This window comes from Notothenia rossii, assembly GCF_949606895.1.
Source record: "Notothenia rossii genome assembly, chromosome: 1".
Lineage (NCBI taxonomy): Eukaryota > Metazoa > Chordata > Actinopteri > Perciformes > Nototheniidae > Notothenia > Notothenia rossii.
The window spans coordinates 67,794,560-67,821,308 of record NC_136912.1 but is presented as its reverse complement, the minus strand read 5'-3'; the positions used below and the strand labels follow the sequence as shown (position 1 = coordinate 67,821,308).

The following is a 26,749-nucleotide window of genomic DNA, read 5'->3' as shown; positions in this document are numbered from 1 at the left end:
CACAGGTGAGGAGGGAGGAGGAAACACAGGAGCCACAGGTGAACATAATCAGACAACTAGACACACCAGGGAAACTAACAACAGGAGAAAAAACACAGGGAAAAGGACCAGACAATAAACAGGAGGAAAACATGACAGGGAAAACAGCCAAACACCCAAACCTAGATGTAGCTCCCTCCAGTAAATGACACGAGGCTGAGGTCTTGATTAAATACAGGGTTTATTCTTGTGGGACCTATTCCAACCCGTGAGAACTGGGTTATAAGACAGAAAAATGGTAAAAGGTAAACAACAAATAAATATATAATATATGCATATGTCATCACTGTTATTGCCGCCAATTAAACAAAAAACGGCGCACATATCACACACATTAAGTAGCACAAGCTAACAATAGCATGTAGCACAAGCTAGCGCATAGCATACATACATACACAAACCTTCAGCTCAACCGCACACAATTACACAAACAACCAGCACGAAACGTACCTCGTCGGCTGCTAGTCACCTAGAGGGGCTGATAACTTTATATGCATTTTTCCCTTGGTTTCCTTAGTTTTCCTTTAACGTCCTGCGTTTCTCTGCCGTTGCAACTATCCAGTGCGTCGATTAAACAAACAGGTGTAATACAAAACACTGCAGATTAGTTCTGCCCCTATTAATGTTGCACATAAAAGGTAGGAACCAAAAATACAACGTGGAACAAAATAAACAACAGAGAGTGAAGACAGTTACACTAGACATAGAACGTGACATAACCTAAACATACAAAACTACCAACGTGACCTGAGCCTAGGAGTGTGACACAACACTGCTGAATATAAAACCTCTACATATCATCTAAGAAGGGAAAATATGTGTTGCAATCTTTTAAATCCTGTATACATTAGGGGTTTCACAACTACCAATATTTACTAGTCGACACATTTTTCAAAATAGTAGTCGACTAGTCGACTAGTCGTTACGTCATAATAAAGACACAAAGAGAGGTGTACAAGTGTATTTTATATTGGAACTCAGACAGTAACATTAAACACTGCATTTTAATTTGCGTTACATGGCTGAGTAAATAACAAACAGTAACCGGAGTCACCAAAATCGACAGCAAAAAACTCTTGTTTACATACATGCCACGTAAATCCAGTGCGCAACACTTTATTCGCTGTCCTCCACGATAACGTCCACCTTTCCATATTTTTGGTTTGGTTTGAACACCAACGCATCGACATGTGAGGGAAGGAGGCTTGACCGCTTTCGGGTGACAGTGTTGCCTGCCAGGGAAAAAACCCTCTCACTCGGGGTGCTTGTGGCTGGAATAGCCAGGTAGCTCCTCGAAAGCGGGGGAAGCGGTGCACGTTTTCTGCCCACCACTCCAGTGGATTATCCATTGTGGGGATATGCGGTGTCCGCTGGCAGTAATCCCGTAGCTCATCATCCGCATCACTGTTGACCCGTGTTTTCTTGCTGTTCGTTTGCCTCTGTTCAGTGCTGACGCCGGTCCGTTGCTCACTGGTGCTAGCATTACTGCTAGTGCTAGCTGTCGGCAGCGGGTGTCTCATCTTCAGATGGTTGCGCATAGCAAATGCATTTGTATTGTACTTCAGTACAGCTGTACACAACTGACACTTCACTGTAGAGTTGGTTACATCTTCGTTGAAGTACTGCCATACATAAGAATGTCGGACGTGTTTTGGAGCATTTTGCAGCACCTCGTTTACCTAAATCTTTTTCACGACTAGTCGACTAGGACCTACAGCGCCGACTAGTGGTAAAGGTAGTCGACTAGTCGACTAGTCGACTAGTCGATTAGTTGGTGAAACCCCTAGTATACATCTGTAATGGATTATGTTACTTGATTTAACTCACTGAGAAGTGAAAAGGCAGAAATGCGTACTGAGACCAGTTTTGCCCTTTTAACTTTGGTGTATTCAATATAGTGCATATTTATATCCACATTCCAATACAAATGTTAACCCTTAAAAAGCAAGGGTTTTTACTCATTTAAATTCCCAACTACTAGTAGAATGTCTAAACTTATTTTTTGCCCGTCAGTTTAATATGTTCATTATTTTTTTGCAGTACTTTTTGATTTAGCAAAACACTGCGCTGTGTATTTACCTCCATTGGATACTGTATATTAATAATTATTTGTGGCAATGGCATATATTGGTTTTCTACTCCCTTGTAAGCTCTTCCAAAAATAAGTGTTGACACTGAGATAATTTGGAGTGGAAATTGTAAAGACGTGAGAAACAAAAGGCCATTAAAACATTTGCCAAAGTGTTGTAGAATTTATGGAAACATGAAGAAGAACTGAAGTAGATTGAATTGTAAATTGCTAAATAAGAATCACATTTCACTGATTCCATGTGGGCTGTGCCTTTACAGCATGATCCAGCAAAATCCACGACATCCATGAAACCACTATATAAGCAAAACATTTGTATTATTATTTTTGCTGTCATGGGCACCTGTGCCAAATCTGCTCTAGCAATCTTTTGCAGAATGTGGAAAATGAAATGTAATTGAGTGTTTAGCCATGTGGAGGTTCCCCACTGTCTCCCTTGTATCTTGTATTTGTTCAGCTTGTGCAAAACTTTGTTTTGATTTGTTTGTCTTTGGGCTGTTGAACTTATTGTATATCTGCCAACTCTCTTTGAATGCATTTGTGTATTTTCTTTTACTGTTAAGTTATTTTAAGGCTCTTTTGCTGCAATGCTGACCAGTTGGCGTATAATGAGGTAAAAGGGAACTGTATTGTGCCTCTTGGCAATTACTTTGCAATCTTTTTTCATGCTCCATCCTAACCTCACCTTTAATCTAATATGTAGTGGATCACAAGCTGATCACACATCTCTGGCAACTCAGAAAACACACAGTCTATCATGGAACTCCTGACTTGAACAAGAAGCCTCAGTTTTGCGCCAGACACCAAAGGTCCTTTTAGGCTAAAAGTCCTTTCAGGTCATCCTAGTCCAATATTTCTACTTTACCAAAGAGCCTTTTCGACATTTGATGAGTAACGAGGTGAGAATGTTTCAAATCAACCACCAAGGTCAAGAGGCTTCATTAAAACGCAGCACCTCCAATCATCGCAGCAGGAGCCGGGGGACTTTTTTCGGAGGTGGAGTGTTTGGTGATGGAGGGAGGGGCACTGCAGGCTTGGTGCTGTTTTATCTTGGTCTTTGGCTGTCACAAAGATATTAAAATGCTCAGTTAGACATTCTGTTCACCCTCTGTTTGGCATGCAGGAGTTAACTCTTTGCAGGGTCGGAGAATACAGTGACTTTATTTAGTGCATTAGACTAACCAAGAGAGGCTTACAACTTATCTGGGACTTTAGCAGGACACCCTGTCTCCTAAAAATTACGTTCCCACAGAACTAAACTGCATCCTCAATTACGTTTAGCAAGAAACATATTTTCTCCCACGTTACGTTTCTTACGAACGTATCTTAAACACGTTTATTTTCTACATATCTTTGCCATTTATTGTATTGCTTATAATAATGATAATAGTCATTTATAAATATCATTTTAGAGCACACATTTTAAATTTAGAATCGGGCTCGATATATGGTTAAATTAAAATCAGTAGGCGAGTCTGTAATTTCTCCAGCTGTTACTCTCATGAGCGAGGCAGAAAATAATAGTTTTAACATGCCAAAAAGCTGCTGTGTCGTTTATTGCACCTCAAACATTAAAAAATATCCAGAGTTATGGGTTTCTGTACTTCCTCTAAGAAGAAAGGACAGTAACAGAAGATCTCTGTGGCTTCAGGCTTGATCGCCGTTCAAATGACAGCATTGGTTTCCCCAAAAGTGGGCGGGGCTGTAAAGTGACGTAGATATTTCTCTCATCTATTATTCAAAACCATTCTATTTATTCTAACGTAAATTACATGCCAGTGTTTTATCTTTTTATTTATTTGTTTTTATTTTAAATCGTATAATTTCGGACTTTTTTTCCCGTCTGTGAGGAAAATAAATGGGGCTTAGAGCCTCAAAATACTGAAATCTGTATTTTTGAAAATCTTTTTTTCCTTCTAATTTCTTATTATTTTCTAAATAACACACTGTTATTTACTCAACAATAACACACAATTATTCTTGTTTTTATTTTTTCGTTTAATTCTATAATGTTGGGCTTTTTAGCATGCCTTTAGCCGTAAATGGTGCACAGCTGATAGAAAAGGACTTGTAGTTTTTAAAGATATTACTAATTGGCTTTGAATATAAGAATGTAAATACTGAGTTGAGAGAATAGTCAGGGGACTTGGGTGATGGGAGACACATCTATGGAATCACAATTTCAATAGTTTACCATTAAATGACGGATATGCCTTTCTGTCTGTGATGTTTTACAAATCAGATATTATTGTGTAGTAAAACATGAGAAATAGTATAGCAATATCCTGTAAAGTTATGTAAAAACATGAATAAAACTACACATCTTCAGATGTTATACATACATAAGTGTCCTACACTAATAATACAAAGTTATTATTAGTATGCTGTGTGTACCTTGTGTGAACCGCCTAGTGGTTAAAGCACGTTATTGAATTATTTTTGTTGAATAATGTTATTTTTGTTGAATAATGTTATTTGATGAAAAAAATATTAAGAGTACATACTTTCATAGGGGGAGAGTAGAAGGTCAATGATATAGAATATAAAAAATCAAGAAGATACTGTAAGTGATCTCTACAATAAAACAGTTTAGTGCTGGATGTACAAATATATTAATAAGAGGATGTGCAAAAGAGACAAACTAATTAACCTTTATTAACACATTAAAGAATACTTTAGGTCTTCTTTCAAATAAGAAAAAAGCTTTGGGGGTATCTATCCACAGATAAATATTAAGCCTGACAAAGTACAACGTCTAATATATTGCTTTCCTGCAATGTTATGAAGCACTTATTTTAACTGATATTATACACATTAATTATACTCTAATGTATGTAGATATTATAAGAAATGTGCAGGATTTGACAGTTTAATGGTGGAGGTATACACACATATTGATAGATGTCTTGTAATGCACTGTTGAGGAACCTGTGACCCACGTTTTTCATTAATTGCATAACTACATTGTAGTTGTGTATATGATAATGTCAATAAACCTTAGAACATCTTGAAATCTTGAAAGGGATGTGCAAAATAGCAATAAATATAGTTTTTAATTAACTATTAGTAGAGAATAACGAGTAATTAATATACTTTATAGAGATCTGCAGATAAATGTTTAGTCTTCTCAAGCACCAACAATCAAATATCTCTCCTGATTGTTGGCACTTGACAATCACCTTCCCTGAATTTTACTCAGGTGTAACTAAAGTCTGCTTAAGGGTTGTTTATATTTCACATCATTAATCATAATCTGCAAAGTAACTAAAATAAATGTAGTGGAGTAAAAATACCAGGTTAACCTCTGAATTGTTGTGGAGTAGAATTACAAAGTAACAATGAGCTGTCATGTGGGTATATATTAATGCTGCCCATTATGGATACAAGCGATTTTCACCCTTTTAGTAATTACATGTTTTAAATTTGTACACACCAATTTCTTTCCTATCGCCTAAACCTCCAGGGCTGTACACAGTTTAATACTGTCAACTTATAATTTTGGGAAAAACAAAAACGTCTTTAAAACTACAATTCCCAGTAGAGACGTGCCATAGACTCGAGAGAACATGTTGCGAAACACAATAGCCAGCATGTGTAGTTCTGGGGGGGCATTCGAGTCCAGTTTTGAATAGTCTGCCGTGGTTTCGTTCCATTTCAAAGAGCTTGACGCTCGGCGTAACCTTGGCGCACTGCCACTCCAACATCCAATCCCAGAGTTTGAAGATTAATCACGGGGTTTGTCAACGGGACTGTAGTCCCAAACGATAGCTGGGGATTATGGGTAGTGTAGTGTCTTCGGCCATCCTAAATTGATTTTTTTTTCGGATATCATATCGCATTAACAACACCACATCTAGCGTCACAGAGATCTTCTGTTACTGTCCTTTCTTCTTAGAGGTATACAGAAACACGTCACTCTGGATTTGTTTTAATGTTTGAGGTGCAATAAATGACATAGCAGCTTTTTGGCATGTTAAAACTATTATTTTCTGCTGGCGAAATTACAGCGTCGCCTACTGATTTCAAATGTGTGCTCTAAAATGATATTTATAAATGACTATTATCATTATTATAAGCAAGACACTAAATGGCAAAGATATGTAGAAAATAAACATATTTGAGATACAGTACGTTCATAATGAATGTAACGTGGGAGAAAATATGTTTCTAGAAGATATGTAGAAAATAAACGTATTTGAGATACGTTCATAATGAACGTAATGTGGGAGAAAATACGTTTCTAGCTAAACGTAATTGAGAATGCTGTTTAGTTCTGTGGGAACGTAATTTTTAGGAGACAGGGTTGTAGCAGGCCAGTCATGACCTTTTGGTAAGACAACTTGTTTATGGTTAGGTCGGTAATTCATTTATTTAAAGACCTTAATAGGGTTAAAACCCATTGACTTTGGCCTCGCATGCTTCTTTAATTGGAGATCTTAACTGAAAAAAGTTGGTGTATGTTGATAATTAAACAATAAGGGCCTGTAAAACAAAAAAGTGGCAACAAAAAACTTTTCAGAACCACATTTCCTTCATATAGGATGCGTCTTTGTATTTAAATTACTTTTTAGAGCTTATTATCTTAATGTTCTTAGCTATAACAATTCTCACACAGACTTAACAACTGAGAGTCTTTTAACACTTTTAAGAAGTGAAGGTTTCATACTCAAACTTGGATTGTGATCACTTAAATATAAGCAGAAAGCACATGAAGTAATCCTTTGATGAATAGGATAACATAAGATCAGATTAAACTGTGTCTCTTGAAAAATGCTAGTGAGTGGACCTTGAGTTAGGGTTGTTTTTTTCTTATCGGTCTACAAGCTTTGATATTCAAGTGGAGTTTAAGTTGGACATGGATAGAGCTAAGTAGAGAAACACTATTCCCATCTTGTGTGTCCTTCTTTCTGTCCTTATATCAGCCCCTAAACAGCTGCCAGGTCGCCTCAAGGACAGACACACAGACCCACTCAGGTCAGCACAGAAAGTTCTGACCTTTAAGCTTAAAATCTTGAACGTTAGACCCCTTAGATTTAGAATGTATGTGGCTGATGCTTAAATATGTAAATAGGTTTCCAAATAAAGTTTCCATGCCTTGCTTCCCAACTGCTGACCATGTTTGTAGTTTGTCATGGGATGCTACCTAGGACAGACCTGTCCTAAAAAAATTAATTGCCTGTCAATTGCGCAGTGACATCTGGAGCAGGACAATAATACTCTAGATATGTCTTTCAGAACAACAAATTGTTGAAAATATCATAATTATATGTATTGATTATTCAATAAATATAATTATTGTACGCTTAATCAGGGCATAAGATATGCTACTTAAAAGATTATTGGGATGACAACAGAAAACATACACAGTGCAACCATATGCTAGGTTTAAACCTTGTTAAAGAGAACATATTGTGCTCATTTTCAGGTTCATATTTGTATTTTGTGCTTATACTGGGACATGTTTACATGCTTTAATGATCAACATTATCCTTATCTTGCTCATACTGCCTGTGCTGCAGCGCCTCTTTTCACCCTCTGTCTGAAACCAGAGCCCAGTCTGCTCTGATTGATTAGCAGGCAGGCTCTGCATCTGTAGGGAACTTTGGGATTTTAGCCATTGCAGACCATTTACATGCACTAAAACCTATATAACACACTACAGGAAAGGGTACACCCAAAAAGCATATTAGCACCCCTTTAATATCTGACTTGTGATGGAATGGAGAGGTTAATGCTTGAACTGACTAACACAGCCACAAAGTATTAGACGCTCCTTATAAATCCTATTTCCTTGATAATGCAGAACTGTCCTACAATACTACAACTAGCTCCTTGAAAAATATATATATATATAAAATAGTTGTTTCTTCATATATCACAGCACTTCCCTTGACTCAGTTGAAGCCTACACTCAGATGTGCCTGCTCTTGTTCCCAAACACCTACACAGCTCCAGCTTCAGACAAGTTGGTATCATTACAACATACTTGAATCCAACGCAAGGCCATCACGTTTACCCAAAATGCCCCTCTCTTCCTCTTCTCATCTTAACTTTTTATTTCTACAGCAAATCCTCCATTTCCTCCCCTGTGGTGTTAGAATCCCTCTCGTGTCAAGCGGTCGCTCGGACATGTTTCATTTAGCTTAGTGTAAGCTATACAGAGTGTGTGTGTGTGTGTGTGTGTGTGTGTGTGTGTGTGTGTGTGTGTGTGTGTGTGTGTGTGTGTGTGTGTGTGTGTGTGTGTGTGTGTGTGTGTGTGTGTGTGTGTGTGTGTGTGTGTGTGTGTGCTATGGCCCAGCATGCCCGGTGACCCTCCACCTTTGTCCCCACAGCAGGCAGTGTGTGTGATTGTGACAAACACAGGCACTTTTTGGCTCTCAGGGTGAATCTGTTTGTACACCTGCCACAGATTTCCCTCAGCAGCACACACACAAACATCCTGTAAATGCTCCTGGGGGTTGCTGCTGCTTCTGCTGCTCTCACTGTCCATTCAAATGACCTGCTGGGCCCACCCCCCCAACTTTCAAACACTCTAGTCTGTATTCATTACTAGGGAGCCACTGCCTGAGCATTGACACAGCTTTAACTGTGCTGTGCGGCCTGGGATAGCGTTAGTATTCATCAACAATACAGTTGTATTCCAACAAAACTCCAACCATGTCTACAAATGTTTATAAAATAGGAGGACCAAAAGCCGGAATGCAGGACTTTAACATAAAAATGAACGTGAACATCAACCAAATGAGTTCACACAATGCTGTGTACACCTGCCAGGAAAAAGCTCTGTATTTCCAACACAGTCTCACGGCATTTTGTGTTATAGTCACAAAATTAATCTATTGATTTGTGTTCACCAACACCATTTCCCCATTGTTTTCGTGTCACACAGAACGATTTAAAAAAATATGTAAATAATAACAAATTAGAAGGAAAAAGAGATTACAAAATGTCACAGTGTTCAGGGGTTGTAGAGTGTTTGGCATTTGGTGTTTCCCACATTGGCAGCCGGAGCTAGAGTGAAGACGAAGCAGCAGCTAGAAGTTTGTCAGTTTTAGGGGGAAAACCCTAAAAACCTTCCACGAAAGGTTATGGTGGATACTCAAGAAAAAAAAACGACTTGGCGTTCAAAGAAGGAATTAAAGTTGAATAAAGAAAATGATTGACTGCAACAAGACAAAGATTGCCATTGCTGTAGCTTTAAATCTTTTGATCGGTGTTGTTTTCTGAATGTCCATTTATAATTGGTTATTTTTAGATATTTATGGGAGCATTTTTCTGCTATCCTGTACACTAGCAGTTTGAAGCAAATGTGTTGCCAAAACAACTTTCTAGATAACTGTTGGGCTAACTGCTGAGCGTTGAAATAGGCCCTTTATGCTTTTTAGGTTTTCCCTTTCCTGTAGTGTGTGATATCTTTTTTTGTGAATGTAAATGGTCTGCAAAAGCTTACCTGCGTTCCCTCCAGAGGCAGTTTCTCTCCCACACACTCCCCCCCCTAGCTGAAACACCTCCTGACTCCTTTGTTTACTTCAGTGACCATTACATTGCGCTTCTATTGGATGGCGCTCCAACACATTGTATGTGAAAGGCTAAGGGGCTTGACATCTCAAAGCAGTTGACCAATCACAACTGAGCTGGCCAGCTAACCAATCAGAGCAGAGTGTGCTCTGGTGTCAGACGGAGGGTGAGAAGAGGTGCTGGATCACAAGCAGTGTGAGAAAAATAGCTTTTTGAACATTAAAGCATGTAAATATGTCACAGTAGAAGCACTGGCACTTTTCCCAGAATCCTTGCAAAGAGAAGTAAATATGGTAGCTTATATCCATAATGTTCTTCTGCTCACTACTCAAAGCTCATGACTAAAGGAAGAATTGGAACATAAAGGAGCAGGTCAATGGAGAGCTTTCCTCTGATGCTAAGCTGCCCACATTACTCTGCCAGACTATACATGCATTACCACTTTGTGAAAGATGTGTCCTCCTTAGTAATACATGTTGTATAATCCCCCCACTCACGTCTGATGTACTGTATTAGAAATCAGATAAGGGCTGTTTGTTCTCCGCTGTAATCTCGCTCAGGGCTGTTCTACCTCGGCGCCGCTGTCTCTCTGAGAGCTTGATCATTGTTCGCTTTAGCTGTTGATAAAACAAGGCCCCAAAGGGTTGAATGGATACACAGATACACTCTTTTACACACACACAAACAAACAACCACTTAGTTTTTCTAAAGTTGAAATGGGCTTGTGTGCATTTTTGTTTTCTTTTTTTGGGCTTTTAAGGCCTTTTATTTCTATAACATCAAAGTACCATTCAAGTGTTTTTGCACTTTTAGCCCTTTTATGTATACTTTTGCATTCCTCTCAACCATTTCACAAAGAATAGTGCTGTTTATTGTGCTTACTTCTTTGCAGCCGTGGGTTTAAATGAATTTCAACTTTATTATTACTTTATACAAATTAGTATTAGCATGCAGAATAACAACAAAACGACAACAAAAGTAGACCCCCGTTAAGAGGTCTGTCAGGCCTGTCAGGCCTCAGTGACATCAGCATGTTCCAAGATCTGAGCGATTAGCTGTAACTTGGTGAGAATGCATTATTTCACTGTGACTTTAAGATGTACACAGGAAAGAGTTAAATGTTTGGGTCCGCCTCACTGCTGGACTGGTTGAAGGCCTTGCAGCTTGCCTACTTGGCTCTCTGCCCATCTCACTGCCTGTCTGCCTGCCTGTCTGTCCCTCTGTCTGAGCGGCTGGTTGACTGTGATACTGCATGAATAATGCTGAGCCATGGTGCCCTGCTGCCTTGACAACCAGTGGAGAGAGAGAGAGGGAGGTGTGTGTGTGTGGGGGGGGGGGACTGTGTGGGCAGAGAGCAAATATAGAAAACAGAAAAGGAGGAGGTGGAGAAGGAAGATGGTGCTGGGGGGGATCTAATAAAGTGAAATCACTGAAACACTGGAAATGTAGGGCAGAGCTTGAGAGATAGGAGAGGTTTTGGAAGGAGGGAATTCTTTATCTGGGGCAGAGGAATGGAGAGCACATGCAAAGCATCAGGAGGAAAAGTAAGGGTAAGAAAGAGAAATGAGAATGAGGAAAAATGAAGAAGAGATGAGGCTCAGCAGTTTTGGGATGCGGCAGAAGCCTGTTTTACAGTGTCACCAGAGTGTTGCATCATGGGATCAGGACCAGGGGGACGCTCATATTGCAGGATGACATCACCCCTTTATCGAGTCAGCACTTAGGGAAGGAGAGAGAGAGAGAGTGTGCGTGTGCGTGTGCGTGTGTGTGTGTGTGTGTGTGTGTGTGTGTTCTGTCTGTCTGTCTGTCTGTCTGTCTGTGTGTCTGCTCATCTCATCTCATCGCAAGCTGCACAAAGATCCAGATCACCAGATGTACAGAACGACATGAGCAGGGGGTGAAAAGACAAACAATCGTGGTGTGATTTCAGTCTTGTTTTGCCAGCATTATATTGCAGTCTGAAAAAGAGAGGAGGAGGAGGAGGGGGGATGTAGAAGTGCGTGCGTGTATGAGAGGCCGTCTAGCTCACAACTCATACTTGATCTTACCAACAATATCAGAATCTCACATGTACACCACCAGACTCTTTCACACACAGTATCATACCGTCTTTAACGTACTGTCATTCCTTCCTTCATTTACTGTCATCCTATCATACATTACATTACATTACATTACATTGCATTTAGCTGACGCTTTTATCCAAAGCGACTTACAATAAGTGCATTCGACCAGGAAGATACAACCTTTAAGAAAACAGAATCATATAAGTACATCAGGTTTCATAGAGCCAAACATTTCAAGTGCTACTCAACTGGCATTTAGAAAGCCAGCCCTTTATTAGTATATAAGTGCTTTGTTAGTAATTTTATCGCTCGAAGTGGAGTCTAAAGAGATGAGTTTTCAGTTTGCGTCGGAAGATGTGTAAGCTATCTGCTGTCCTGATTTCAATGGGGAGCTCATTCCACCATTTTGGAGCCAGGATAGCAAACCCACGTGTTTTTGCTGACGGGAACTTGGGTCCCCCTCGCAGTGCGGGTGCAGCGAGCTGTTTGGCTGATGCAGAGCGGAGTGCACGTGCTGGGGTGTACGGTTTAACCATGTCCTGGATGTAGGAAGGGCCAGATCCATTCGCAGCATGGTACGCAAGTACCAGTGTCTTGAAGTGGATTCTAGCAGTTACTGGAAGCCAGTGAAGGGAGCGGAGGAGCGGTGTGGTGTGGGAGAATTTGGGAAGGTTGAAGACCAGACGAGCCGCTGCATTCTGGATGAGCTGCAGAGGTCGGATGGCACATGCAGGTAGACCAGCCAGGAGGGAGTTGCAGTAGTCTAGGCGTGAGATGACGAGAGCCTGGACCAGAATCTGCGCTGATGTCTGGGTCAGCTGGGGACGTATCCTCCTGATGTTGTAAAGCGTGTATCTGCAGCAGCGGGTTGTAGCAGCGATGTTTGCAGTGAAGGACAGTTTGTTATCTAGGACCACACCCAGATTCCTTGCAGTCTGAGTCGGGGAAACAACAGAGGTGCCGATGTTGATTGTTAGGTCAAGAGTGGGAAAATCTTTTCCCGGAAGGAAGAGCAGTTCAGTCTTGTCAAGGTTGAGCTTGAGGTGATGAGCAGACATCCAGCGAGAGATGTCTGCTAGGCAAGCAGAGATGCGTGCGACGACCTGGGTCTCTGAGCGGGGAAAGGACAGAATTAGTTGGGTGTCGTCAGCGTAGCAGTGGTATGAAAAACCATGCGGGCTAATGACAGACCCGAGCGAGTTTGTGTACAGGGAGAAGAGGAGGGGACCAAGAACCGAGCCCTGAGGGACCCCTGTAGTTAATTGACAAGGGTCGGACTCGGACCCTCTCCAAGTAACCCTGTAGGTGCGGTCGTTGAGGTATGAGGTGAGGAGGGAAAGTGCAGTGCCTGAAACTCCAAGTTCTTGGACAGTGCGAAGGAGGATCCGATGGTTCACCGTGTCGAATGCAGCAGACAGGTCCAGAAGGATGATGACAGAGGAGAGGGAGGCTGCTTTAGCAGTGTGCAGTTTGTCAGAGACAGCAAGGAGAGCAGTTTCTGTTGAGTGACCTGCCTTGAAACCATATACATAAATACATAAATAACTATTCTCTCTCACACACAACAACTAAATCTCTTAAACACACCATCATACTCTCGTATACACCACTATCGTCTTTCACAAACAACTATAATCTAATAGAACATTATAATAGTGTATGTGAAAGAGGATAGTAGTATGTGTGTAATCGGTAAACAATGTATGTAAGACAGAATAATAACCTAAGAGGGAATAGTATTTCATGTTAATAACAATAGTCATATATGTAAAACAGAATAGCAGTGAATGAAAGGCCGAATAATACCTTATATAAGAGGTAATAATAGTTCATGTGAATGACTATATAGGTATGTGTACAGAATGATAGGGTGTGCGCATAAGAATAGTTATGTGTGTGAGAGAGTATGATTGAATGGAAGCCCATTTACGCCACTTGAAAAAAATAAAATCCCCATGAAAAGTCACAACTATGAGATAAAAAAGTCGAAATGATGAGATAAAAAGTCATAATAATGAGATAAAAAGTCATAATTATGAGATAAAAAAGTCGAAATTATGAGATAAAAAGTCATAATTATGAGATAAGAAGTGTGCATGCGCTGCAGTGGCGCTGTCTTCAAAGGTCCCTTCATCACGGTTATGGCTAGAAAGGATCCGTCTTGTGTAAATATGACGTCACGTTCTCGTTGTAACTCTCGTTGGAGCGGTTCGGAAAAACATCTACAGCAGTAACATGATGCAACATACACATTAATGCAGCAGGATAATAGTAAAACACTGAAAGGGAACATTGTATTGCACCAGGAGCTATCTTGCGACTTTTACTGCGACAACGTTGACTTGCCTGTGAATAAAAAATAAACCGTAGTGTTGGTGATCTACAGTGTTGTCATTCTTCTTTCAACAGCAAGATCGTAACACCCTATCTCAACAATCACACTCCCTGTCATTGACATCATTAATAGATAGTTTAGCTTCTCACCATCATTTGCTGTGGCCCACTGATGTTAACGATCGTAACTGAAAGGCTGCCTGCCAAATGTAAACATTCAGCCACGTGACTTGCAAACTCTTGCAAGAGTTTTACACTAGACGGATCCTTTCTAGTCATAACCCTTCATCACCTTGCTGCTCTCCACCATGCAAACGGCATCTAGTCCTAAATAAGGTAACTATTACAGGTGACTTTTGTAAATGTTAGATGTTACATATAGCCTATATTGCAGCTAAACTACAACAATACAGTTCATAGCTTTGACATTACCGGTTATGAACTATAATATATATAATAAGAATAATAATGCATTTTATTTATATAGCGCTTTTCACAACTCAAAGACGCTTTACAATATGAGGGAGGGTAGACAAACAAGGACAGGCAAACAAGTAAGTATAGTAAAATAAAAAAATAAAAAGGCAGTCACGAGGAAGTTGATTGAGAGGTGGGGGGGCTTATGGGTAGACAGAGTTGAAAAGATGTGTTTTGAGGCGGGACTGAAAGACTGTGAGGGACTCAGAGTCACGGAGATCTTGGGAGAGGGAATTCCAGAGCCTAGGAGCTGCCACTGAGAAGGCTCTGTCCCCAAAGCTGCAGAGTGTGGATGTGGGAATGGATAGGAGTCCGGCTGCGGTAGATCTGAGGGACCGTGGGGGTTGATAAGGAGTGAGAAGGTTTGTGAGATAAGGGGGGGCCAAATGGTGGAGTGCTTTGTAGGTGAGGACCAGAATTTTGTAGTTGATGCGATGGGAGACAGGAAGCCAGTGGAGATCTTTGACGACTGGGGTGATATGATGCCATGATTTGGTATGCGTGAGGAGACGTGCAGCTGCATTTTGAACCCGTTGGAGTCTGTTGAGGGATGTAGTGATGATGCCGTAAAGAAGATGAATATGAAGAATAGAAAAGAAAGAAGAATATGCCTCTAGCTTTGTGGTAACGTTCACGCCACTAATGACAATAGTCTAGGCATACTGCTGCTGTGAGTTGCCTAACTCTAACCCGTGAACGTTACCACAAAACTATAGGCATATATATTATAGTTCATAACAGGTAATGTCAAAGCTATGAACTGCATTGTTGTAGTTTAGCTGCAACATAGGCTATATGTAACATCTAACATTTACAAAAGTCACCTGTAATAGTTACCTTATTTAGGACTAGATGCCGTTTGCATGGTGGAGAGCAGCAAGGTGATGAAGGGACCTTTGAAGACAGCGCCACTGCAGCACATGCACACTTCTTATCTCATAATTATGACTTTTTATCTCATTATTTAAACTTACTTATCTCATGATCATGACGTTTTATCTCATTATTTCGACTTTCTTATCTCATAATTATGACTTTTTATCTCATTATTATGACTTTTTATCTCATAATTATGACTTTTTATCTCATTATGATTTTTTATCTCATAATTTCGACTTTTTTATCTCATAATTATGACTTTTTATCTCATAATTTCGACGTTTTTATCTCATTATTATGACTTTTTATCTCATAATTATGACTTTTTATCTCATTATTATGACTTTTTATCTCATAATTTCGACTTTTTTATTTCATAATTATGACTTTTCATGGAGATTTCTTTTTTTTTTCAAGTGGCGGAAATGGGCTTGTGAGTTTGATTGAAAAGGAAGTTGGACTAAATTCTCAGTTCCTGATTGGCTCTACGTTTTTTGTTGGACAGACACCGCCCACAATGGCAGTAGACTACTACTAATGTTCCCTATGTAACCTGAAGAGTAAAAGGGTCAAGTCTGTCAGAAAGCAATGACTGGAAGAGTAAGTGTAAGCCTGTGTTTATGTGATGACATTTGGAGATGTTTAAACTCAGTGGCGGCTGGTGGAAAATATTTTCGGTGGGGCTGTGGAAATTAGTGATGGGCATTTCGAATCCCTTCGGGGACACAAATCTTTTCATTCAGTTCACTTTAAAGATTCGTTCACTGATTCATTCACCGGTTCGCGAACGACTTCTCGTGATTTGCACGTTCGCGAACGATTCGTCTTGCGTGCACTATCCGTGCTGAGTGTGCTGACTTTTCCCACAATGTCCCACTGTCTGGCTACCTGCATAAAGTGAAGTGCTCGGCGCAGTTGTCGGCGAAATGTCACTCTGTTTTTATTTAAACAGCTCCTTATATCCGTTAGCATCTGGTGCTAGCTAGCTGCGCTAACAACAATACACGTAAGGTCTCTCTCTCGCGCCACACATACACACACCTTCCCGGTCCTCCCGATGACCAGTCGGTGCCTGCCGGTGAGCGTGGAAGTGTGGTCTGCCGCAAGCGGGCAGCAGGAGCGGGGCTATCAGCATCAGCTTGTAGATGGTATTTTAAACTCGATGCGCTTTGAAACTACGGGGCGGCCGAGGACAAAAAATACACATGCGTTAATCGCGTTAAAATAATTAGTGGCGTTTTTTTTTTTTGCGTTAACGCATTAACGGCCCTAATTAAAACACATTTTACACCTCACCTTGTTTCCCCATGAATTATGCTCTGGGAATAGGCTACATATTATTTAAGAAATATAATTGGCCATTGTTGAATCTCATAAATGTGTGCCTGACTATACGATGTATTACAGCAGGCTAGCACGTTACACTTTCAAACTCATGCACGTACTATGTGGCCTAACTTAAATTCCAAAGCATTAAACTCCATTTGGCCGAGTTCAAAGTGAATAAAAAAATATATCCTATACATCGGTGACGATTTATTCATATTCTATGTACCCATCTATGTTTGTTTACCTTTGGCTAGCTTCTAAGCTAGTGGGACGCTACGGAGCCCAGCTATCCGCCCTCTGAAGCTTTTAGGGCCGACAGGGGGAGGAGAATACAACGCTGTGTGTATTTATCGCTAAGCTAGCGGCTAAGCTAGCTGGACGCTACAGTTCAGGTATCCGTCCTCTTAAGCTTTTAGGGCCGACAGGGGGAGGAGAATGTCCCGCTCCTGTGTGCGTGTGCGTGTGCGTATGCGTGTGCGTGTGTGTGTGCGTGTGTGTGTGTGTGTGTGTAACGGAGCTCAGATGAGAGGGCTCTGATTAGTTTTAATCCTCTGTCAAACTGCATGTTTTCTGCCATATGTTATGAGATAAAATTATTTTCTGCCACAGGAGTTTGACAGAGAATAACTGAAAAAGTACACAGTAAAATAACTTCATAGTAGCCTACTTGTGGTAGAAGTCCAACTAGTACTGAGGCTTCTTAAAATGTAATAAACTATTCATGTGTCCTGCTCATTTAACAGGAAGAAACTCAGCTAACTGATGATATGAACCATGTTTACCGAAACAAAACACAAGTCTCACAAAGAAGCGTCTAAATGAGCCCTGAGCGTAAAAGATGCTAACGCACTCTAGGTATAAATCAATCGATATACTTATCGGATATACACAAACACGCTTATGCTAACAAGCTGAGATTCCACAGATTCTAGAAATATAAGTATCATCACTGAGTGATCAGAACTCGCGACAGGGGAAGCAAATACAGACATCACACGACGTAGCTTTAGGTAGCAAAACATGCTCACCTTTTGCTGTTATTCTGATCAAAAACGAGAAAAACGCGGCCGAAGGTTAATCCATAGGTTAATCCAATGTGTCTGTCACTTTGAAAAAGTATTGATAATCCATCATTCAATTTTTATGTTTTAACCGCAGAGCGGGTGACAATAGTCCGATATATAAGCATGAAGAACAAACAACCACGGCCGGATCAAGTTGTGTTCCCTGGATGAACTGAGCAGGCAGAGTCCCTGTAGCTAGCTTCACGGAGCAGCTAGCAGAGAGACAAGAAGCTAGCAGTAGCAGTCATTGAACGGAGCTGTCACTCAATGTGACCACACCCTAATATATGCATAACTTTAAGGCTTAATATTAATTAAACAGATGAGTAGAGAAAAAATTCACCCCCCCAATCTATATTCATGAAGGGGGGATCTAACTATACAAAGAATATGTTTTTTTGAACCACGATGTAAACATGTTCCGTTTATATTAGCTGCTAATTATAACTTCCAGAGTGAATGACAGCTTCCTGTTTTGTCTCCTTGAATACGAGTCCAAACAACTCACGGACTGCACCGGGCGCTGACGTAGGCGCCCTGTGACCATCAGATTTGACGACGCTGATTGTCTGAAATTATGTTTTGGCGGCATAGTTTAAAGATAGCAACAGTCAGCTGCTAGTGGCTGCTGCTGCACTGGTTGAGGGTTCCTCTCTTAGCGCCCAGACGACGAGAGAGAGAGAGGGTAGTGATACATGGCAAGGCCAGGCAGGAAACATGTGACTTATCAGTAACTTTATCGTAACACCATTTTATCGTAACACAATTTTAAACGATATTTTATTGTAGATTATACATTTTACTGATACCAATTATATAATATTTACCTTGTTCATTAAAAATAAAAAATATTTGTTTTAATATATTTTTATTTTTCATGTGGGAAGAGGTGGGGCGGCGCCCCTAGCGCCCCTATGGGCCGGCCGCCACTGTTTAAACTCAATGAGAAAATGCGTTAGCATTCGCGCTAGCGTTAGCATACACGCTAGCATTAGCCATACTAGCCTGTATACATGCTTATTGCACTGCTAGCATTAGCTATATTTACCTTGTTTACACGTAGTGGTCCTATGTGTTAATCTGTGTATGTTACACTTGCATATATGAGATCATTAAGTGCCTTGTATCTTCTACTTTTATAGTTTCACTCCGTTTGAATGTCAGTGGACTGCAAATAATTCAAAGGAGCATGGCTGCTCATTCCCTGGCTCTCAAAAGAGTTTGGCTGGCTGTTTAATCTATGTTCACATTGAGACAGTACAACACATAGAGAGAACAGTACATCTATTGTGTAAGTACATACAAGCAGGTCACACACTATGATCACAAATAGATAAACTCTGTTCAAAATATGTTTTTATGAAAGAGTACAGGCTGCATATGTGTTCTCAGCCTTGGAGAAACTTGACATGTTTTGGTACATGCACTCTGAACTTCTCTTTAGTGTTTTAATAAAACCTACTTTGTGCATGTACTGTTGAGGTTAATTTCAGTAGGTGTGTGCTATAATGTATTTACAAAGTGTGAAGAGGAGGCAACTTTAGAATAGGGAACCTGTTCAGGTCAATTAGAGTCAAACTACTAGCTTATTGGTTATGAACAAGACTTTACTTTAAAATAGGCAACATGTTCTTAGATATAAATACCTAATTTTGAGTTATTTAGACTTAATTAACACTTATAGTTTCATGTCTTGTTACATAAGGACAGATCATATTTGTTAAGTGTTATTATGGGAGAATTACTATTCTTGTGGTACTACTGTCTTATTAGGCCCATATTGAGCATATTAAGACCAAAACTCATGTACAAAAACCTCCGTATACTTGCAATAAATAATCACCAATTAGAGGGTTATTTAGGAAAAACTCTCAACTAATGGCCTATTACTTGTAGAATATGGTCATGTAGAATAAGGCATTAATAATTGTTTTATAATGATTAATAAAAAGCCAATATACTGTCAATATGCATGTTAATTAACAACTAGTTGATGGTGAATGTGTGTACCTTAATATAAAGTGTTACCAAAAGTTCTTATTGCAGCTCAAATTTAGCTAGCAGTGCTCTGAGCAGCTTCAGGCTTTGTTTTCAAGGCTGTAAACCAGTCAAGGAATTAATATTGAGGAGTACGTACAGCCACAAACTCATCCCTCCACGACACAGCACCAAGCGCCTCGGACAGTCCTTTGTGCCCGTAGCCATCAGGCTGCACAATAAGGGGTCAATAATGTAAAACAAATAATTAAATAAAATCACTGGACATAAATATACACTGTTTCCACAACCCATGTTAATATATTAGTAGTAGACCAAATATGTAGATAGATATGTCACTATCTGTACAGATGTCCAATTACTTCATAATTTATATGACCAAATATGTATATATGCTGACAGTTATTTTACTCTTATTTTACTCCTCTCCTATTTCATAGTCTTTTATTATTATTATCATTATTATTTCAATTATTTTCTTGATTTAATTTTTTATTTTATTAATCTGTGTGAATCTGTGCTGTCCTGTTTTTCACGCTTACCCTGTTGCTGCTTGGACAACTGAATTTCCCCACGGGGATTAATAAAGGTCCATCTTATCTTATCTTAATATTTAAACTGGCTTCCTGTTGGATCAACCTGACCTCCTTTTAAAGTATACTCTCTCACAACCAGTACAATGTCCTCTCACATAAACTGTCATAAGCCGTCAAAAACACAGCATTGTCTTTCACATACACTATAATTCTCTCTCACACACAGTTTTCTATCTTGCGTACACTACTACATTACATTACATGTTACTTTCCGTATCTCTCTTTCTGTCTGGCTAAATTTTGCATTTGTTATTTTCAATCTTGTGTTACAATATATAATGATATCCCTTGTGGCTATTACAGAGCCTCTGTCCAAAGCCCCTGGGTACAAACAGTATGATTTCATTCATTCATTTAGATTCAGCAAATAATCACACACATGGCCTCATACTCAAATGTTTTTTTCATTTACATTTGTTCCTTTCTGTTACTCTTATTCTCAATGCTGTAATTATTTCACTTTTGACTGTCCCAGAGATTCTAAAGTCCGTGGATACTGATATGAATATCATTTTCCAAATTTGTATTAAAGAAATAATCACATCATGGCACTGTACTTAAATGGCCTTTCTCTTTTCCAATCATGCCTTGACCCATAACTGTTATACATCTATTGTGCATTTTCCAGAGCTTTTCTGAATTAAAAATCAGCATATATCAATTAATGTGACCTGTATGGGAATGGAATTTGTCATAGTTTTGTGATTTCTATTCTCCCCTTTCCCTGATCTGGTTATGTTTTCTACCGATTAGATAAGCCTGGAGATACTGATAGCACTGTTGCCATTGTTAGTATTGTTAGCACCCTTAGCTGCTAGCACCGTTAACAGTTAGCCACCGGGTCTTTGTAGAATGGTTAAGAGCAATCTATTTGATCTGGATTATATTTTGAGAACCTTAAAAAAAGACAATCATGGATCCATGCTAAAAGTATGGCTGTTATTACATCTTAATTTCGACCAATCCTGCTACTTTTCACCGTATCCTATAACTTACATGTTATCAGAGCTTCTCTCCAAAAAACGGTGGTATAAAATGGATTTTCTGAATGTAGGAAGAGCAATAATCACTAAAACCCTATTATTTATACTCCTGCTCTTGTAATTATTTCCTATTTATCCATCAAAGCTGGGCAAATAATCCCACACCATAGCTATAATAGGTGAATTCCAAAGACAAAAATGATGGTCTCAAGGATCCTTTGGGGTTCCCGATCTGAAGTCAGTGTTCATTGGAGTAAATTGCACTTTGAAAAGCATTATGGTGTAGTGCCGAGGACATGGAGTCGGAGGCGGTGCAATGGAGATGTAAAAGGGTACTTTAATAGAGAGCAGAATAGGACATGTTGTCGGGTTTCAGTCCGGGTCGACAAGAGGAAGAGCCAAGAGGGCACACACCATATATAGGCAACACATAAAATGTCCGTGCGGGAACAATAGCCGCAACTGTAGTTCCCAGTTTGAATTATGAACCAGTGGTTAAATACGTGGTCACCACACAAGCCCCCCCAGAATTCAACAGTGTTGGGAATAACGGCGTTACAGTAACGCGTTACTGTAACGCCGTTATTTTTGGCAGTAACTGGTACTCTAACGCGTTATTTTTTAAATTCAGTAACTCAGTTACCGTTACTACATGGTGCGTTACTCCGTTATTTTTTTTATATAGTCTCGGCTCCCAGACGTTGGTGAGCGGCGCCAACAGCGAGGCGAACAGAGATGAGAACTGTACTTAAGTACAGTACTTGAGTAAATGTACTTAGATACTTCCTATGTCACATGCGGAGACGCTTTGTGGGCGTGTTTGTGTTTAGTTAGCCTACTAACAATACTATCATGGCGACGGCGGAGCACAAGTCGAGTTTCTCCGCATGGAGATATGCTCACTATTTTACTTTTCTCGAGCATAAAGAAAAGAATGTGTTAGTTAAGTGTAAGTTGTGTCTTGGCGGGTCAAAGATCCTATCTACTGCTCAAAACAGCAATTCCAATCTGTTAAAACATCTGCAAAAACAACATGCTGGGACGAAGCCATTAGTTAAGACCACAGACCCAGAGCCATCCGACGCCACCCCACCTCCACCTCCACCCAAGCAACAGCGGCTGGATTTCAACCGAGGGACTGCTAGTCAGGTGAAAGTGGATAAAGCCATTGCACGGTATGTTGTTGAACACGTGCAGGCTATTTCTACAGTGGAGTCACCCGCTTTCAGGGAGCTAGTAAGCATGATACCATGTCCGGGCGGCACACGGCATATGGGACGCAAAACGTTTTCCAACTACCTGGAGAAAGAATATACCAAAATGGATAGCGAGCTAAAGAAAACATTTGAGGGGCTGGAATACATCTCGACCACCGCAGACATTTGGTCTGTCCACAACAGAAGCTTCCTCGGGATAACATCTCACTGGATAAACCCAAACACTTTACAACGCCAGAAAGCTGCGTTGGCCTGTAAAAGGATAAAGGGTAGGCACACGTACGATCGTATTGCTAGTGAGATTGACCACATTCACTCTTTGTATGGAGTGTCAACAAAAGTTACCTCCACGGTTACTGATAACGGCTCTAACTTTGTGAAAGCCTTTGCCATGTATCAACCGGAATCGCTCTCTGACGACGATAAATTGGCACTTTGAAACATATCTTTGTGTTTGTGTTTGTATAGACCACATTGCTTAGCAGAGTTCAGTGATGCAAATGCATGTCAAGTTGATCAACAGATTGTATTATTCTCCAATGCAATAACAGTACTTAAATGAAGGTTATAAGGGCATTAATGGGAGCTTTTTTTTTTTGGGAGCCCTTTTTTTAAGTAACTAAAACGTTACTTTTCACAGTAACGCATTACTTTTGGGTGCAAGTAATCAGTAAAGTAACTGAGTTACTTTTGAAATGAAGTAACTCGTAATGTAACTAGTTACTGGTTTTCAGTAACTAGCACAACACTGGAATTCAAACAGGGCAAAAATAAATCCTCGAGCCCGTGGAGGAAACACCACAGGGGCCGACGAGGGTGTGGTCGCAGGTGAGGACCGGGCCATGGAAGGGGGCCGCAGGAGCGGGTAGGGGCCCTAACGAGGGCGAGGGCACCCCCACCGCGGTCGGGCCGGAACGGGCCGTCGTAAGGGGGGCCGCAGTAGGTGTCGCGGAAAAAGCGCAACCCGGCCGCAGGAAGACGTGCAACGACGGCGGGCACGAAGTCCTCAGCAGGCGTTGAGGTATCTCCGGAAAGCAGGAGAGCAACACGGCCACAGGCAGACGTGCCACGGCGGCGGGCATGAAGTCCTCAGTAGGCGCTGAGGCGTCCCCGGGAAGCAGGAGAGCAACCCGGCCGCAGGCAGACGTGCCTCGGCGGCGGGCATGAAGTCCTCAGCAGGCGCTGAGGCGTCCCCGGGAAGCAGGAGAGCAACCCGGCCGCAGGCAGACGTGCCGCGGCGGCGGGCATGAAATCCCCGGGAAGCAGGAGAGGCCAGACAGGGTCCCGGAGCGTGCCACCCATGGGCCGATGGAGCATGGGCGACGTCTGGAACTGTCGAGGCCATATGGTATATGTCTCATCCATGGTCTCGTCTGACAGGGGTGCACCCCTGTTCTGTCGGAGAGCACGGCTCCGGCACTTCAGATAAGGAGCATGCGACATGCCGCAGTTTTTGCGTGGCTGTGTCTTTAATTGTGAGCCCAGTGGCGATTTGTCCATCTGTCACACTGATCATACAGTCAATAACTTTGTTGTTATTAGCATCTGGTTAGCTAGCTATGCTAACGAATATAAGAAGCTTTTTCTACAACCATTGAGGTAAAGGCACATCTTTATATGATCATTATAGTTATACAAAAATAAGAGGACAAAGTAAACGGGTATAAAATACTTTATGACAGTAAAAAAAAGTTGTTTTTAATAAACAAGTCTATACAGTTTGAAAGGGGAGTGATTTGTAAAATATCCATAAAGAAAAATAAATCTCCTTACAGTTATGTTTCATATGGATGTTGAGAGATGTATCCATAGATCTCTTAATGTTGCTCTCAAAGTGCACCAGATTGATGCTTTTAACTTCAACATTTAAAAAAAAATATTCCCGGGGGAGCATGCCCCCATACCCCCCTAGAGGAGGTTAGGTCCCCCCCCCCCCTTTAAATCATGTTCACATGGATAGGAAACTAAATTGCACACATCTTGTGTCCATATATTTCTGTTTTGGTAGTCATGCCACAACTGTGCACGCATACGCGAGTCATGGCAAGATATCTGGATTAAGAGGTTGCTTTTTCTTTGCACAGCATGAAAGAAAGGCCAAATGAATGGGCTGTGATTTTAGTATTTTTAAGCAGCGGTAAATAATTTGTACGGCCCTCGGAGGATGTTGAAAAAATTGAAATGGCCCTTGAGAGGAAAAAGGTTCCCCACCCCTGATCTAGTGCAACACTTAAATCAGCTGTTTTACAGTAGACCGCGACAGTAGACTGCTAAGACACAGACACAACCTTCTCAGCAGGGTGTTTTGAATAATTAATACAAATCCTTTTAGTTACTGTGAGACTTTACTTCTGCCTGTCTGCCTGCAGTGTAAGGCGGCCTGACTTTGTACAGGTGGACTGGATCAGTGAATGCCGTGAAGGGAGCTGAATCCACTTTGAATAATAATGAGTCCTCTGGTTTGTTGGACAGAGAATGGATCAGGAGGGATAAAGAAGAGGAGAGCCCCTCATTGAGTTAGCTGAGCTGGAAAGTTTGAGACAGCGAAGCTAATCGGAGCGCACATGACTCGCTGCCTGCACACAGCTCGCTAAGACCAAAGCAGCCGATGTAAATCCAATGAGCAGGGTCCTCCGGAGGCAGCGATGCATCAAAAGACCTGATCAAACCAGCCTCTTTGTATCTAGTCCATAATGTTTAAGCTTGGTCTTACCCCAGGATATGTTCATTCACTCAGGAGAAATGTACACAGCAGGGTTTTTTTTCTAAACTTCTTTGTTCTGGATGTGTAACAAAGCTGTGAATCTTTTTTTTTCTCACCTGGGATTCGCATAAATGTTCCTGAAATAGGTTTTGCACCAGAACAATTCAACAGAGAATGACTGTGCTTGTGGTGAGGTCCAAAGAGGACACAAGTTAATATTATTTGATAAAAGTTGTGTTATGTGATCACAAGGTTACTCGGTTATCAACATGAATGTCAACACTATCTTAACAAGTGCCATCATGAGTTTTTCTAATCGTTTTACGATGTCGACATCACAAGACAGGTCACACAAAATCAGGAAGATTACCGCATGTATGAAAGCAAAATTGTTTGGTTGTGTTGGGATCTACATGATGGCTTGAAGTCCCTTTTAAACTGCTGCAAACAATAAGACAGTTTTTACCAATTTGAAGGTGTTTTTTACAGAGCTCTGGAGGGTTCATTGAGAGAAAAATAAATAAAACGTGGCCACGTTTTACTTTTCTCGTTCGCACGAGTTAATACAGCGTGCGCACAAGTTAAAAAAGCGTGCGCACGAGTTAATAAAGCGTGCGCACGAGTTAATAAAGCGTGGCCTCGTTTTATTTAAATTGAGGGATTCCTGCCCGTGACTCACAGTATCTGCTGCCCACAGCTGTTTTATAGAAGGAAAACCTCCTTCACTTTATGAAATCTCTGCGGCACCAGTGGCCTGTAGGCTACTACGAAGCAGGATTTGCTATTTACACTATTCATTCATGAAGTATGACGCTGCGCTGTCAGCACGTGTCTCCATGTTTGTGATTGGTCAAATGTTGCTAACCCCGTCCCTTTCACGTGAACGCGCTCTCAGCCGGTCAGAGAAACCCTGGTTGATTTACTGAGTTGATAACCAGCTTCGTAGGACCGCTTATCGACATCGCATTTGTTAGGGTTAGTTAAGCCGGGTAAATCAAACATATCCAGGGTCTGTTGAACTGGCTTTGTCGTACAGGGCACTGGAGGCAGTAACGTGTAACTCAGCAGAATTTGAGAAGAGCAGCACCAGCTGCAAAGAGCTGTGCCTTTTACTGTTTACTTCTCTGTGTTTCCCTTCATTAGAACAGCTGAATAGAGATCGAGGCTGCTACGTTTAACCACACACACCTCTACACACATCAAACTACCAGAGTATTCCCCCTCGTTTTATGAAGGAGATGTCCTGTCACCGGGGCGCATGATGTGTGTTTGTGTGTGTGTGTGCGTGCGTGCGTGCGTGCGTGCTCAGCTCTGTGTGCGTGTTCGGTGGGTTGTGTGTGTCCGACACCACCGGCATTTGTTTTCAAATTACCACAAACAGTAATTTACACAAATCTGGTTCTCCATAGTCATATGTGTATTCCCAAGTGAAAGAAATTTGTTTAATCTTAATCTC

At 40.9% G+C, this 26,749-nt stretch overlaps 1 protein-coding gene across 3 annotated transcripts in view; it reads left to right on the top strand.

The window, feature by feature from the left end:
* pik3r3b (phosphoinositide-3-kinase, regulatory subunit 3b (gamma)) overlaps positions 1–26,749 on the top strand; it is a 276,953-nt gene that overhangs the window by 219,018 nt on the left and 31,186 nt on the right. The window contains exon 1 of one of the 3 annotated variants that reach the window (XM_079667837.1): positions 23,384–23,937. The exons of the other annotated variants lie outside the window; for them this stretch is intronic. Coding sequence (XP_079523963.1) covers positions 23,898–23,937 — 40 coding nt within the window. The 5' untranslated portion in view covers positions 23,384–23,897. Of the gene's footprint in view, positions 1–23,383; positions 23,938–26,749 lie in introns of those variants that run through there. 3 annotated transcript variants of the gene reach the window in all.